This window comes from Garra rufa, chromosome 17 (genome assembly GCF_049309525.1).
Source record: "Garra rufa chromosome 17, GarRuf1.0, whole genome shotgun sequence".
NCBI lineage: Eukaryota > Metazoa > Chordata > Actinopteri > Cypriniformes > Cyprinidae > Garra > Garra rufa.
This window is the reverse complement of record NC_133377.1, coordinates 22,055,543-22,072,690: the sequence shown is the minus strand read 5'-3', so window position 1 is coordinate 22,072,690 and position 17,148 is coordinate 22,055,543. Positions and strand designations below refer to the sequence as shown.

Genomic DNA, 17,148 nt, shown 5'->3' with positions numbered 1-17,148 from the left:
AAATTCATCAAACTCAGGTTAAAATGCAACTTGCTGAACACGTCAGAATTAGCCAATAAAACATCGCTGAACCTTCCATTTGATTTACTGCAGCCATATGAGCTCATCAGTTTATGTAATTCAGCTAAAATAGATTCAAGAAAAATCACAAGCCATACAAAATGAGATCAAATATAGCCCCGCAATAATCCAGTAAAGAAACAAGGCCCAGCAACAACCCCAAACACTCAGATGCATCTGTTTGTTTGTGTATATGTATGTATTGCAAGTGAGGGATACTCAAAGTATCCATTCGACGTGCTGAAGTTAGTGTTATTACCTTAATTATACAGTTGATTTCTTTTCCCTTTCCCTTTATGTTGTTGTGAAGTAAAGTAAGATGCTATAAATGCTCAGCTGTGTTTGTTGGGTTTCAGCTGCAGCTGCTGTCTCTCCTGGCAACCACAATATGCCGGATCTCTCTCCTCATTGGCTGCTGATTTTATGAGCGATGATCAGTCCAATACTCTCATGGAGGCGCAGACAGACAAGCCACATTTATCCATGTTTATTGAGTTTGTGAGGCTTTAGAATATGGTTATTATTTATCATGTTCGTGCTTTGAGACACAGATCCTCCATGATCTCAGACAGAGAATGCAGCTGCATCTGATTTTTACGAATGTCATTCTGCCAACTTTTTTTTTAATAATAACATGCATTTATGTGGTTGTGTATTTACATTTCTGTAGTATATAGGTGCTGGTCATATAATTAGAATATCTTCAAAAAGTTGATTTATTTCACTAATTCCTTTCAAGAAGTGAAACTTGTATAATGTATACATTCATTCCACACAGACTGATATATTTCAAGTGTTTATTTCTTTTAATGTTGATGTTTATAACTGACAACTAATGAAAACCTCAATTCAGTATCTCGGAAAATTAGAATATTGTGAAAAGGTTCAGTATTGAAGACACCTGGTGCCACACTCTAATCAGCTAATTAACTCAAAACACCTGCAAAGGCCTTTAAATGTTCTCTCAGTCTAGTTATGTAGGCTACACAATCATGGGGAAGACTGCTGATTTGACAGTTATCCAAAAGACAACCATTGACACCTTGCACAAAGAGGGCAAGACACAAAAGGTCATTGCAAAAGAAGCTGGCTGTTCACAGAGCTCTGTGTCCAAGCACATTAATAGAGAGGCGAAGTGAAGGAAAAGATGTGGTAGAAAAAAGTGTACAAGCAATAGGGATAACCGAACCCTGGAGAGAATTGTGAAACAAAACCCATTCAAAAATGTGGGGGAGATTCACAAAGAGTGGACTGCAGCTGGAGTCAGTGCTTGAAGAACCACTCCGCACAGATGTATGCAAGACATGGGTTTCAGCTGTCGCATTCCTTGTGTCAAGCCACTCTTGAACAACAGACAGCATCAGAAGCGTCTCGCCTGGGCTAAAGACAAAAAGGACTGGACTGCTGCTGAGTGGTCCAAAGTTATGTTCTCTGATGAAAGTAAATGTTGCATTTCCTTTGGAAATCAGGGTCCCAGAGTCTGTAGGTAGAGAGGAGAGGCACAGAATCCATGTTGCTTGAGGTCCAGTGTAAAGTTTCAAAAGTCAGTGATGGTTTGGGGTGCCATGTCATCTGCTGGTGTTGGTCCACTGTGTTTTCTGAGGTCCAAGGTCAACGCAGCTGTATACCAGGACGTTTTAGAGCACTTTATGGAGATGCAGATTTCATTTTCCAACAGGACTTGGCACCTGCACACAGTGCCAAAGCTACCAGTACCTGGTTTAAGGACTATGGTATCCCTGATCCTAATTCGCCTGACCTTAACCATAGAAAATCTATGGGGCATTGTGAAGAGGAAGATGCGATATGCCAGACCCAACAATGCAGAAGAGCTGAAGGCCACTATCAGAGCAACCTGGGCTCTCATAACACCTGAGCAGTGCCACAGACTGATCGACTCCATGAATTTGGGGTTTTCATTAGTTGTCAGTTATAGTCAACAAAATTAAAAGAAATAAACACTTGAAATATATCAGTCTGTGTGGAATGAATGTATACATTATACTGTACAAGTTTCACTTCTTGAGTGGAATTAGTGAAATAAATCAACTTTTTGAAGATATTCTAATTATATGACCAGCACCTATATGTACAGTATACTACTTGTCTGTCTGTTTGTACTACACCGTTCCTTTTAGTGTGGTCGTCTTGTGGCTACCTTGAAGTAATGTTACACGGTACATTTTTCTTAGTTTGACGAACATCTGCTTTGACAGAGCAAAGGTGACAGGCATTTTCGTTCATCATGTGCTCTGTCTTCCTTGGAATCCATTAGATTGAGAAATAATTTGATTTCAGTTCATACCATCAATCAAATCGAGATACGCTTGGATGAAATATGAGTATCCACCCCCAACCCCCCCATTTAAATAAGATAAAAGTGATATTAGAGGTTAATATGCACAGATACTGAAATTGCTGCAGAAAGTCAAAAGACGTAACATCTCCCCTACTGTGAAATAGATAGTGCATACTAGAAAGCATTCATTATATAAACATAAAGCTGGAAGATTAATGGCGTCATTTGATGGATGAAGTTTAAACGCAATTCTTACTTTCAAACATGAGGAATATGTGTCCATCGAGGCATGGAGGCCTTTTGATGTTTTGCAAAGGATCTTGGGATACGAGAAGTGATTTTTTTTCCCCTTCTCCATAAACACTGCAGGAATTCATACAGTAAATGCTTCAATGAGTCATAAGCGATGGGCTTTGGATTGACGACATGGACTTATGAAAGCGACATGCACCCTACATATTTATTCACATTAAACTTCAGCAGAAAACATAAATCTCATTAATCAAGCAAGAAATAGTCACTGCACATTGATCCCTTGTTTTATCCATTATGCAAAAGATATTGTTTTTGTTGACGGTCCGTCAGAAGACCGATATGACCACGGGCAGAACCTGTACTGTGCATATAACTTTGCATATACTCTATTGATCTACTATATAAAATGAATGTGAAATACATAATGTGCTTGCTGTGTTTTAGACCTGGAAAACAATGAATAGTAATCAGTAGATTTTTTTTAAGGTTTAATTAATTTCTACTTTTTTTTTTCCTGCGAAAAATATGCAATATGCATCAGTCTAACTAAAGTTATTATCATCAAAGTGATGTTTCTCATAAATTTCAGCACTAATGTTATCAAGCCTCTGTTTAACTTCCTCTGCTTTTAGGTTTGTCTCAGTGGTCCATCCCTGTTTAATTAATTAAACAAAATTAGTCTTTTCTTTGCACTGGTCTTCTTTGAAATCCAATAAACTACAATTTTCATGAAATGAATGTGTTACTTCGAGCACCTTTAAAGTGCAGGTCAAGGTTTATTCTAATAGAATACATTGCAATTTAATGTTCAGTGATGAAGAGGTGATCCTAAAAAAGCATTTTTCAATGTAGAATCCTATGTCAATTATTTAACCAGGGTTTAAACAGCAGGTGAAATTAATTTGTAAATGAAATTTATGATGAAATTTCTTCCATCTGTGATGCATGTATCCTGACTAATTAACCTATATTAGTAGTCATGGACCTGAATAAGGTTTTTCACATAAAAGATGTTTTCATATAGTCCACAAGAAAAAGTAATAGTTGAATTAATAAAAAATTACCCTGTTCAAAAGTTTACATGCGCTTGATTCTTACTGTTTTTACCTGATCCACAGCTTTTTTTTTTTTTTTAGTGATAGTTGTTCATGAGTCCCTTGTTTGTCCTAAACAATTAAACTTCCTGCTGTTCTTCAGAAAAATTCTTCAGGTCCCACAAATTATTTGGTTTTTCAGCATTTTTGTATATTTGAACCTTTTTTAACAATGACTGTATGATTTTGAGATCCATCTTTTCACACTGAGGACAACTGGGGGACTCATATGCAACTATTACAGAAGGTTTAAATGCTCACCGATGCTCCAGAAGGGAAAAAAAAAAAAATTATGCATTAAGAGAAAGGGGTGTAAACTTTTGAAAATATTGAAGGCGTGTACATTTTTCTCATTTTGCCTAAATATCATTTAGTACTGCCCTTCAGAAGTTACAGAAAATACTTACATGTTTCCCAGCAGACAAAATTTGTTAAATTTACCCTGATCTTTAAATTCAAAAAGTTTTCACCCCCTTGCTTTCCTTCTGGAGCATCAGTGAGCATTTGAACCTTCTGTAATATTTGCATATGAGTCCCTCAGTTGTCCTCAGTGTGAAAAGATGGATCTCAAAATCATACATCTTTTTGGAAAGGGTTCAAATACACAAAGATGCTGAAAAACCAAAGAATTTGTGGGACCTGAAGGATTTTTCTGAAGAACAGCAGGCAGTTTAACTGTTCAGGACAAACAAGAGACTCATGAACAACTATCAATAAACAAACAAACAAGCGAAAAAACAGCTGTAGATAATTCAGGTAACAACAGAATTAAGTGTATGTAAACTTTTGAACAGGGTCATCATTTTTATAAATTCAACTATTGTTTTCTCTTGTGGACTAGATGTAAACATATTTTATGTTAAATATCTTATTCAGGTCAGTACTAAATAAAAATAGCATGCATTTTGTATTATCCCTCTTATTTTTATAAAATAATTAACAATATGCAGATTCTGCAAGGTGTATGCATACTTTTGACCTCAACTGTATCTATCTATCTTGGAGCACCTATAATGTTTGAATACAGTATATCCTTCAAGTTTTTATGAAAGCCACCATTTTAATGTTTATATTTCAAAAAGCAAATTGGAGTAGAAATATAATTAGGCCTATGTAATTTAAAGTTAACTTTAGTTTAGTATTTTAATTGTAACCTTCAATATTATAGTAATGTAGTACCAAATGACTCTCATGTATATTTTACAGCATTAGTTGAGAGATTTTTTTTTTTTTTTACTTAAGAAAATTTGCCTGTACATGATGTATGTCCAAAATAATCTGTATTGAATCGAAACACAAATCGAATTGTGAACTTTGTGTCAAAACCCAGCCCTACTAATCACTTTATCCAGTTTGTTGAAGTGATTTCTCAGGTTTGTATCAGGGTAAGTAAGAGTCATTTTAACCAAGTTCCAAACTCACATGATACAGACAAACACAGACCCCTCGCTGTACCCCGTCTCTCTCTGTCCGTACCTCCGACCGTCTGTTTCCTGTTTGTTTCTGTCCCTCACTTCTATCTCATTTTCTTTCCTGTCCTTCTTCCACATCTGGACTGTCTTATTCTGTTCTCACCTCTGCATTTCTCTCTTCCTCTCTGGTTGTGTTTGCAGTGGAGGGGCAGTGGTTGGACTGGGCGGCCTGGTCTCAGTGCTCCGTTACCTGCGGCTCCGGCACTCAGCAGAGGCAGCGGCGGTGCAGCGTGTCGGTTCATGGCTGGGCGGAGTGTAAGGGGCCGCATGTGGAAACTCGTGAGTGCACCAACCCGTCTTGTGGGGGTAAGTTTCTCTCCGGTGGACTTACAGTCTTTAATTGACAGGTAGTTTATGTGCACAGCTGCAATTTGTTTGCTGTCATGGTCTAATTAATTGCAGCGAACACTCTGAATTGTCTATGGTACCAAACCGCAGAGACTTACCGGTCTGCACCGCTCATCTTGTTCCACAGATATGCTGCTGTGTCAGCATATGCCAGTTAGCACCCCTGATAATAATTAATAAGCACAAATTAGCTTCATGCAGGTGCTTTATGACCACATTCACACCACAGCTAAATATGGTTGTCAGTTCGCTTTTTGAGTGCTTTTTCCTGTTTTACGCAAGAGTTAATTCCCGGTCCTCAAATCTGATTGGCTGAACAGTGATATTTTAGAATCAGTTATTTTTGTTAATATTTAGAATTAGATTTTATATTTTCAGCTTTTAATTAAAATCTTGTTACATTTTTAGTCATTTTGTTGTGTTTTTGTAATTTATGTATTTATTTATTTAAATATGTCTATTTAGTTTTTATTTTATTAGGTATTAAGTATTAGGTTTTATATATATTTGTTTGTTTTAGTTATCTATAATAACCCTGATTCCAAGAGTGCTGATAAATACTGGGCCATTTAAGATACCATTTAACATACTCAAAAGTCATTATCATTGGTCAATGATAATTCCTTATAATTATATTTTTTGTTACTTTTTTTCCCTCATGTGTAGGTGGAGGGAACTGGGGTGCTTGGAATCACTGGAGCTTGTGCTCCAAGACCTGTGACTCGGGTTGGCAGCGGCGGTTCCGTATGTGTGAAGGTACGGGAATCCAGGGTTACCCTTGTGATGGCTCTGGAGAGGAAGTACGCTCCTGCAATGACAAGAAGTGCCCAGGTGAGTGTTCATGATCAAAGCACATCTTTTTTTTCTTTTTTTTTATTAGTTGTCTTTTTCTTCTCTTCTGATTTTCTTTTCTTTTCTTTTTTCAACACTGATTTCCTATACAGAGCAACTGACTCTCAAACCAATTATAAGTCTGCCTCAAAAATGGCACTACGGCACTTTCCAAGAATAAGAGACAAATAGATTTTTTTCTTCCTCTTATTATTATTTTTAACATTTAACACGGACACAAATAATGTATTTATTGTCACTTTTTTACATTTTAAAAGTAAAAGTAAAAGTAATTATTTCCTAAAAAATAAAAATACTAACCCCAAAATTTTGAATAGTGGTGTTGTATGTTAGAAAAAAACTTTTGGTCCCACTTCACATTAGGTGGCCTTAACTACTATGTACTTACATTTAAATTAATCATTTGGTACAACTCATTTATTGTGTACATATATGTTTTTACATTGTATTCATATATTTTTAACCTATATTTAATTACATTTGAAATTAAATTCTCTAATTACAACTGTTGAACTAACCCTTACACCCTAACCCACCTTTAAACCTATCCATACCACCAAACCTGTCCCTAACTTATATCCCACCTTAATAGAAGCAAAAGTGTTTTGCAATGCAATTTGACCACATTAAGTACATTGTACTTATTTTTTGATGTAAGTACATAATAGTTAAGGCCACCTAATATAAAGTGTGACCAAACTTTTAAAAAATGTAAATATCGTCACGCCATGGAAGGTGGGAATTTAGTTTGTTCCACTTTGACAGGTTGTCTAATAGCTAGTTATTATCCATTATTTTTTTGACAATCTGTTTGACAATCATGATTATATATATATATATTTTTTTTTTGCCTTTGCCTTTACCGAATGTGGATTCTTGTCAGCAGTAGCCTGTCCGTAGGCTTTTTTAAAAAAAATCATTGTTGTGCCAGTGGTGCAGTGTTGCCAGATATTGCTATGAAAGCAACTAAAAACCAATAAAAACAAATAAAATAAACCCAAAATTTGTTAAATCTTTTGTAAATAAAATACAATAAAGATATCGCTTAAACTGCAACTTCCCACTTATTCACTTTCTAAAGTGTCAAATGGAGCCTTTGCACCTACGTCACGTTTTGCTCAGTTACCCGGATATGTAACCATTGTGGTGATACTCAGATGTAAACAGCAGCATGGATTGCATGGTTAAAGGGATAGTTCACCCAAAAATGAAAATTTGGTGTTTATCTGCTTACCCCCATGGCATCCAAGACTTTGTTTCTTCAGTAGAATACAAACAAAGATTTTTAACTCAAACTGTTGCAGTCTGTTAGTCATATAATGGCAGTGGATGGGCACCAAACCTTTGAAAGTAAAAAAAAAAAAAAACATGCACACACAAATCCAAATTACACCCTGCGGTTTGTGGCAGTACATTGATGTCCTAAGACACGAAACGATAGTTTTTTGTGAGAAACTGAACAGTATTTATATCATTTTTTACCTTTGATATGCACCAATATCCCACTGTCATTAGCGCATGCTCAGCATCCGGCACGTTACATGTGTACGCGCTCTGCAGATAAAAATTTTCATTTTTGGGTGAACTATCACTTTAATGTACTACTGAAGACATTGTTCTACTAATTTAGGATGCCAAAACTACAGAAAACATGTATGGAAGCTGCTAAATCATATAGAGAAAAACTTAGTAAGCAGGAAAGGGCATTATATTTTGACAAACTAAAGTTAATACAGGGCTCAACACTAAGCAGCGATAGTGTTTCTTTGGTGACTGCTGTACACAAAGCTGCACTATGCTTATTAAGACTGATTTATAATGCATTATACAGATGTTAGGTGAAAAGAAAATGCCATGTAAAGTTTTCTGAAAACAATTAATTATTTAGGAGTTTCTTGCAAAATTTCTAGCATCATGAACCGTGAGATTGATCTGCCTGCTACGGTATTTTCTCCTCTTTAAGTCTGTCTTCAGCGTTTTTGGTCTCGACTAAATATAAAAATAACATAATATTTCCACACAAATGTGACCCTGGACCACAAAACCAGACTTAATGTTGGTTTCTGCATGCCCATATTTGGACTTTCTTTTCGTAATCCGTTAATTCGCTCCACCTGTCTTAGTCGTTAGTCTCCCCTTTATAAGTTGGTTGTTTTCCCTCTTTGCTTTGTCCGGCGTTGTTGTTATTTTATGTTTTTGCATATCCATGTTCCTATATTCCCTAGTTTCCTTTGTTTTCCTCGTGTTTCAGTCTCTCGTTTTCTGTTGTTTAATTTCAAAGGATTCATTAAAGACTTTGCACCTTACCCCTTCGCTGTCTGCCCGTTCCTGCAGGCATATAAGATATTAGGTAGGATATTGAGTAAAAGAGATAAAAGAGATAAAAGATCATGTTCTGTGGAGATATTTTGTAATTTTCCGACTGAAAATATATCAAAACCTAATTTTTGATTAGTAATATGCATTGCTAAGAACTTTGGACAACTGTAAAGGCGAGTTTCTCAATATTTAGATTTGTTTGCATCCTCAGATTCTCAAATAGTTATATCTCGGCCAAATATTGTCCTATCCTAACAAACCAAACATGAATTGATTATTTATTCAAGCTTATTTATTTCACTTGTTGACATACTACAGACATGTATTTATAATATGTTTTGTTCTTAGAGTTGTCATTTTAATTCCCATGTTTGTTTGTTTTTTATTGATATAAAATATCAAAATCTCTCAATAGAGGGTTTTTACAACACGCCATCAATCGGCCATTTACTGAACGTAAAGAAATTCCACTAAAACCAAACGAAACTCGCATATTTTGCTGATTATTACTGGTTAAACTGGACAGTTATTGTCTTGTTTTGGGCTGTACTAATCGATCTGACCGGGAAAACCATTTGGAGAACTATAGACTACCAAAAGTTAAAACAAATCAAGAAGAAGATTGCAAAATACTCTGAGAAACAAAAGGCGTTTGTGGTTAAAAACCAGGATTTCCAGGGCAAGAATTTTGACAACATTTGTTTGTTCTTATCATTTCCAGTCAGGTAGGTGAAATATTAGGATAATATCTTAATTAATACTGCTGGTATGTATCTTTACCACCTATTAACTTTAGTTTGTCAAAATATTGCACCTTTTTTTTCAGGGTTTTAAACTGTTTGTTGTTTGGTAACAAGGATGAATAAACTACACACCTTGTATAAACTAAATAATCATTAAGAGTGGTTATCTGATGTTGATAATCAACATATTATAAAGTGTTCACTGAATGCTTAAAAAACAAGACTTTCAGACCCTAATTTGTACCCTATTTGTAAAACGTGCCCTTTGCTTTTGTCTCTCTCTCCTTTCCCCCTTTTCAATCAGTGTATTATCCTTTAGGCCTCTCTCGCTCATTTTCTCTTTCTTCTTCTAAGTGTAACATTCTCTCTTCTCCTTTGTTTCCATTTCTTCTCTTTTTCAATTGAGACGGGTCATTCTCGACAGAAGGGAATTGTTCAAAGTGCTGCTATGTGTGATTTGTCAGCATGTCAAGCAGCGCAGCAAACAGCAGATTTTAATAAGCACGCCGTTGACTGCAGCTTTGGGAGGCTATAGATTAAATAAATGTCAGACACTGCCGCAGAGCTTATATGGGGCACAGGGCTTTGATGGCGGCAGAAACTTGAAGACAAAAATCTGTCCGATAGCTTTGTCGGGGTGTATTATGTTTAGATGAAAAAGGTAGGGTTCTCTTCTCCGTCTGTCTCAGCTTTCAACCCAGTCCCCTTCTGTATCTCACCCCTGGGTGGTTCTCTGTTCTGAAGAAGCTTTTGAATGAAAGTTGGAGAGAGATGTGTGTTGTTCTAGTCGCTGATCTTCACAGAGTTTGCTTTGTGCACTGCAAAAACTCATTTTCTTAATCAGTATTTTTTTCAGTCCTTGTTTTAGTGAAACGTCTAGAGACACCAACCAAATTTAGATTTAAAACATGATATTAAAAAAAGAAAGAAATTTGCCAATGGATAGAAAAATAAACGTAATTTGAGATAAGTAAACAAGACTTACATATTTTTTGCATTTTAGATAAAATGTATCTTGCTAAAATATGATTTTGTTTAGATATTTTACTGACAAAAAGCCACACATACTGACGAATATTTATTTATTTATTTGGGTATATATATTTTGACAAATACACTAAAAATTAAAAATAAAGTTGCTTCACGATGCCATAGAAGAACCTTTTTTTAATCTAAATGGTTCCATAAAGAACCTTTAACATCTGAAGAACCTTTCTGTTTCCCGAAAGGTTCTTTGTGGTGAAAAAGGTTCTTCAGATTATAAAAAGGTAAGAAAGAGTTGGTTCTTAAAAACATCATTGACTGAATGGTTATTTGTGGAACCAAAAATGGTTCTTCCATGGCATCGCTGTGAACCTTTATTTTTGAGAGTGTAGGCAGTAAAAAATAAAGAAGAAATGCATATAGTTATGTAGAGTGAAGTTTTTGAGAAAATATAATGGCCACTAACTTCAAGGTTTTTTTTACATTTTTACTGAACTGTATCATTAATTTGTAGAAAGAAAAAAAAAAGAAAAAAAAAAACTGTTAATAATATATAAATAGCATGAGAGAGATTTATCTTCATTGTTAGACACTTATTTTCATATACTGTTATTTATTTAATATGAAATTATAATTAGCATCATTTTATTCCCATGACTTTTTGGACAATTTCAAGACAAACTTTGCTGTCATCCGTTCAAAACTGCTAAAAATGTTACCATTTTAAGATGAGTGATATTCATATCTCGCCTATTGCAATACTCAATTCAATCATTTAAAAAAAATAATAATAATAATAATATATTTTGAGATAAAAATCTGTGGTTCTTTAATGTGTCACACCATAGGACATTAGGTCACACTAAAGGACAGAAATGGTAATTATTCAGTATTTCTGTTTCATTTTGAACATGTCAAAGGAGAAAGAATGTTTCATTTTGATAACAACAATATCAACCTTTTTTTTACCAAACAAATAATCAAAACAAAAATCAACAAAATTCAGTCTTTTAGTCAATCAGTATGTTACTGAAACTCTTCTAGCCCCCCTGCTGCATGTGTGGCACAGCTAAATATGATTGATATTCAAACTATATTTATAAAGATTAAAACTATATGACTACTCTATAATCTCCTCCCATCTGGTGGATAGCTGTTAACCCCTTAGAGTTCCTGTCAAACTTAACTCAATGCAAAACGTTCCGCCGGTGGAACGTTGGAACACTAAGGGGTTAATTTAGTTAATTAAGTCTATATATTCGTGACCTCTCTCTTCCACTAATTTCCCTCCCTCAATTATTTATGTTTCAAAAACAAATGATCACATTTTATACGTATTTTCATGACACTTTATAGCAGAACAAGTTTTCTGCAAAAAAAATCAGAAAATAGTTTAATTAATGTAATTATTGCATTTAAGAACTGATTATTTTTATGCAGTTTAACATACAGTTTTTAATTAAAAATATAATTTAGGGGTGTCACACCAAAGGACAACAAAACATAACACTTTTGTAGTGGTTCCAAAAAATTAAATATTTCAACAATTCTGAGACAAAAAATTACTGTGTGCACATATCATGGGCTTTTCTGGAATTTGCTGATTTAAAATCAGGATATGGTGTCACACCAAAGGGCATGGTTTTTAGAGGCAAAATGTATCAAGTTCCTATGCTTTCAGAAATATATGGATGACACAATCATTGCCGTTTACTAAAATAGACACTTGTACAATGCTGGAGGTATTTATTAACATTTTTATGCTTTTCTTTTTAATTTAGAAAAGATGTAATTTATTGAACCATGCTTGAGACAGTCACACCATAGAGACAATTCTGAGATTTGGCTCAAAAATGTAAAAAATGTAATAACACTGCAGCTTTTATAACAACAGGTCCATGTAGAACAAAGAAATGTTTAACCAGTTACTGCATTTTAAATAACAACAATATTAATTCTATTTGTTTTTATCTTCTGGAAATCAGTGAAACTGCTAAAGGTTTTAGCTTTTTTTTATTAGTTTATTCACATTCAAAACTGTATAGATTTTATATATTTTATACTGGACAACATCACAACTCATGATTTAAAAATATTATGATTTGTTTTGGGAATTCCAAACAGTGTAAGTTTTATACTGGAAAACAAGACCGATATTTTATGCATTATGTATGTATGTATTTTTATTTATTTATTTATTGGGAGTACAAAACTGCAGAGGTTTTAGCATTTTGTACTGAAAAACAAACATATAGCTGATTTATAAAATGATTTATTTCAATTTATTTTTGGGAATTGAAAACAGTTTACATTTGAGATATTTTACTGGAAAACAATAAATATATAAATGTTTGTTTGTTTGTTTGTTTGTTTGTTTGTTTGTTTGTTTGTTTGTTTGTTTATTCACATCTATCATCTATCTCTCTGTCTATCTGTCTATATGTCTGTCTATCTATCTATCAGTGTGAGAGCAATCAGTCCATCAATAATAGGCTTTATATTTCATGCCAGTTTGTACATGTATCCTAGTCTTTTTTCATTGGTTAATCACTTACTTTTGGTCCATACTATTTGCAGCACCTCATGAAATATGTAAAGATGAGTACCAAGTAGCCATGACGTGGAAGAGAGCCTCAGCTGGAGAGACGATATACAACAAGTGTCCATCAAATGCCACTGGTACGTCATTGCACACATTCTCTTCACACAGAACTAAAGGTCTGTAGGAGCCATTTTAGAAATAAGAAATACTAAAATGCTAGGTCACCTGAAGAGGACTTACTTTAATGTTATTCCGAACCCACATGACTTTGCCGTTCATGGAACAAAATGTTTCATATTTTGAGTACGTTTCTATGGTCCCAAATAACCAAATAAAACTCAATTTATTTGAGTCATTCAAAGCATTAGTTCGCTCCCAGTACAAAAATTTACAGATAATGTACTCACCCCATTGTCATCCAAGATGTTCATGTGTTTCTTCAGTCTTAAAGAAATGATGTTTTTTGAGGAAAACATTTCAGGATTTCTCTCCATATAATGGATATGTATGGTGCCCCCAAATTTAATCTTTCAAAATGCAGTTTAAACGCAGCTTCAAAAGGGCTCTAAACAATCCCAGCCGAGAAAGAGGGTGTTATCTAGCAAAATGATCGGTTATTTTCGATTTATATACTTTTAACATCAAATGTTAAGGTATGTTGAAAAATGTAAAAATCGTCCTACAAGGCTGTTTTACCTTTTTTAGTAAAGGGCGTTTGATCTTTGTATGTTCACTTTGTAAACACTGGGTCGGTACTTCTGCAGCAATGTAGGATGATTTTGAAGTTGGGGACATACCCTAACTGTATTGAACCCAAAATAACCGATCACTTTGCTAGATAAGATCCTTCTTCCTTGGCTGGGATCGTTTAAACCCCTTTGAAGCTGCATTTAAACTGCATTTTGGAAGTTTAAACTTTTGGGGCACCATACATATCCATTATATGGAGAGAAATCCTGAAATGTTTTCCTCAAAAAACATAATTTCTTTGCGACTGAAGAAAGAAAGACATGAAGATCTTGGATGACAAGGGGGTGAGTACTAGAGTGCGGATCGGGCCGCATTTTTCTGTCCGAGCCCGGCCCGAGTCCGACAGAGCAGTAACCGAACCCGACCCGAGCCCGACAAGCATTAAGATATTTATGTCCGAGCCCGATCCCAGCCCGACACAGTTAAAATCTCCTTTTTCACTCATACTAATGACACATGCACTTTTTTGTGTGGAAAGCCCGCTTTTATTAAGCAACTGTAAAAAAAGCGTACGGAAATGTCAACAGATGAGAGCATCAGTGCACACTGGGCAAAAAGCGCCGTTATAACACGGGCGCACTATCGCGCTGAGGTGACCGAGCCCGACCCGAACCCGAGCATCCTTTCTAAATATCTGTCCGAACCCGGCCCGACCCGTCGGGTTCCGTCGGGTACCGTCGGGCTCGGCTCGGGTATCCATCCTCTAGTGAGTACATTATCTGTACATTTTTGTTCTGGAAGTGAACTAATCCTTTAAGTCGCCGTTCACTGATAATGTCAATTTATTCCCAATTTGTTTGATTAATTTAAGTTATTATTCTCTGATAATTTTGAGAGTGATCTAGTAATTGCTGGTTTAATTTCTATCTAGGCCAGGAATAGAAAGTTTGCAGGATTAATCCATGACCATTGTGCACTTCAGCTGAACCCCAGCTTGCTCAAGGGCGACCGTTTCTCTAAAAACATTATTGTACATTCCTCCGGATAAAACTGTCAGCTAAGTGACAAATTACTAGTAAATTAAAACCGCTCAAGAAAAGTTAATGATCCAAGCTTGATTAGCTTCAGAGAGTACGCCACCGCCTACATCACATAAAACTCTAAAACTACAATCTAATGTTGCTTTGGCCATAGCTAAAGACGCCATATCTAATGCAATCTCTGATACATTTGTTTCTTCTCTCACCGTGACACGCAGCTTTATTAAAAGATTTTATGATCAGTTAAACCACATTATAAAACTCCATCAACGGTGCAATCGCACAGCTCCCAAAACCAACATCGCACAACAGGCTCAAAATAAGTAGGTTTCCACACAGTTAATCAGCATTCAGTTCTTAAGCCCATTGAGATGAATTAGTGGTGTATGAGAGGGAACTTAATGAGGATGTTTACAGCCCAATATGTGCCGCCACAGAAAGTTAATATAACAATGATATCAAGTCAGATTTTGGTGGATTGAAATGTCAGACTTTGTCCCAGAGCTTACATCAGAACCGATGTTTTGCAAGGCTGTATTTTGTCTGACATGTTGTCATTTTGTACATCATGACATTCAACTGTTATATATTGAGTGTTCTGCAGTCTGCACTATTGGCTCAAGAGTTTCTAACCCTTCCCTCCGCAGTGGGAGAGTTTTTTGAGGTTATTTATGCCCTCTGAGTACAGCGTGCAATAATTCTCAGATACTAGTGGAGAAAGACACCCAAGGCGCTCAGTGATTTTTACCTAATAAAAACAGAAAGACCTAATAAATGATGTCTTTGAAGTGGGAGCGCAGAGTAGAGTGTTGAATGAGGTCAACGGCGAGCTGTAATCTATATCAACTGCACATCCCGGCCAGCACGAACTGTCATGCACACTAACCCCCAAAAGAAAAACCAATTCCTGCTAAGAACGGTTCGCTTGACTTTTTCGGGCTGCGTTTCCACGTCTGCCTGCGATTTTTCAGGCCCATTTTTATCGCAGCGAGGGTACCAGGGGTGAGGCCACGGTCGAGGCTTATTGGTCGTGATCTGAATGATGCAATTGGCAGAAATTTGAAGCAAAACTGAGTTTACAGCAGTGTAAAATGACATGCTCAAAACAGACATTATCCCAGACATTATCATCGTATGCCGCATCCTAGTGAAGTCTTTTACAAGTCTTTGTATATGAAGCGTGTGACTGTGAACATCACAGGACGCGTCTGTCAAACCTTGACATGGTGTTATTGCTTGTGCCCAACGGTGATAATGATCTGTTTTTTCTTTCTTCTCTCTGTAGGATCTGCTAGTCGTCGTTGTTTGCTGGACGCTAATGGAGTTGCTTACTGGGGTCCTCCGAGCTTCGCCCGATGTGTCTCACTCGAATATAGATATTTACATTTATCTGTAAGTACATGGATGTGGGTGATGTGCTGTGATGTCCCAAAATGGGGAAACTTTTTGGTTATGAATATTAAGTTGTTTATGCACATAATTTAACACAATCTTTCAATGTTTTGATAAATAGTTGGTGTGATTTATCTTGAAGTCAGGTCTGTGTTAGAGTATTAGCATCTTTTAATACATATTATAGGATAATAAGACTTGTTTGCAGATTTTTATCTGAAAGAAGTTTTATAATAACAATAATAAATGAAACCGATGGGGAAAAAATAATAATGTTTTGTTGTTAATAGTTAAATTAATTAAAATAAACGGTTTGTAATTATTAATAAATACATTTTGTTATGAATAATACTAACTATACTACTACTACTACTACTACTACTACTACTACTAATAATAATAATAATAATACAGTTATTATTCTTAATTTAATTACATACATAATGAAATATTTTTTATTACTAACAATGCTATTACTACTCTTAGCAGCAATAATAATAACAATAACAATAATGTGTTGTTGTTAATTGTTAAATTAATTTAAATACACAGTTTATAATAATAATAATAATAATAATAATAATAATAATAATAATAATAGAAGGGATGCACCAAAATGAAAATTCTAGGCCGGAATCCGAAACTGAAACTGGTTTGTAAGAATTATTTACTATTTTAGTAAATAATATAAAGCAATTTTGTATGATTTTTTTTTTTTTATTATTTAACTCAATAATCCTAATAATACTAAATTTTAAAAACACAAGCCTATAAAATATTCAAACCTTTACAGAAAATAACAATGTAATTGGACAACAAATAGGCTAATATTAAATATCAAAGTATTATTTTTATAAAATATTTTATATAAATATGTTTGTTTTACTAATAATAACAATGCTGCTGCTACTACTACTACTACTAGATGCAATAATAATAATAATAATAATAACAACAATAATAGTACATATTTGCTATTATAATAATAATAATGTCACAGTCAGGCGGGTTGAGGAGTGAAGATGGACGAGGAGAACCGGAGTAACTGAATAATTGAA

General features: G+C 35.0%; 1 protein-coding gene across 1 annotated transcript in view; it reads left to right on the top strand.

The window, feature by feature from the left end:
• The window catches only part of adgrb2 (adhesion G protein-coupled receptor B2), a 341,301-nt gene that overhangs the window by 141,430 nt on the left and 182,723 nt on the right, over nt 1-17,148 (top strand). Inside the window, 4 exon segments of the mRNA XM_073821334.1 lie at nt 5,322-5,486; nt 6,195-6,359; nt 13,004-13,105; nt 15,984-16,090. Coding sequence (XP_073677435.1) covers nt 5,322-5,486; nt 6,195-6,359; nt 13,004-13,105; nt 15,984-16,090 — 539 coding nt within the window.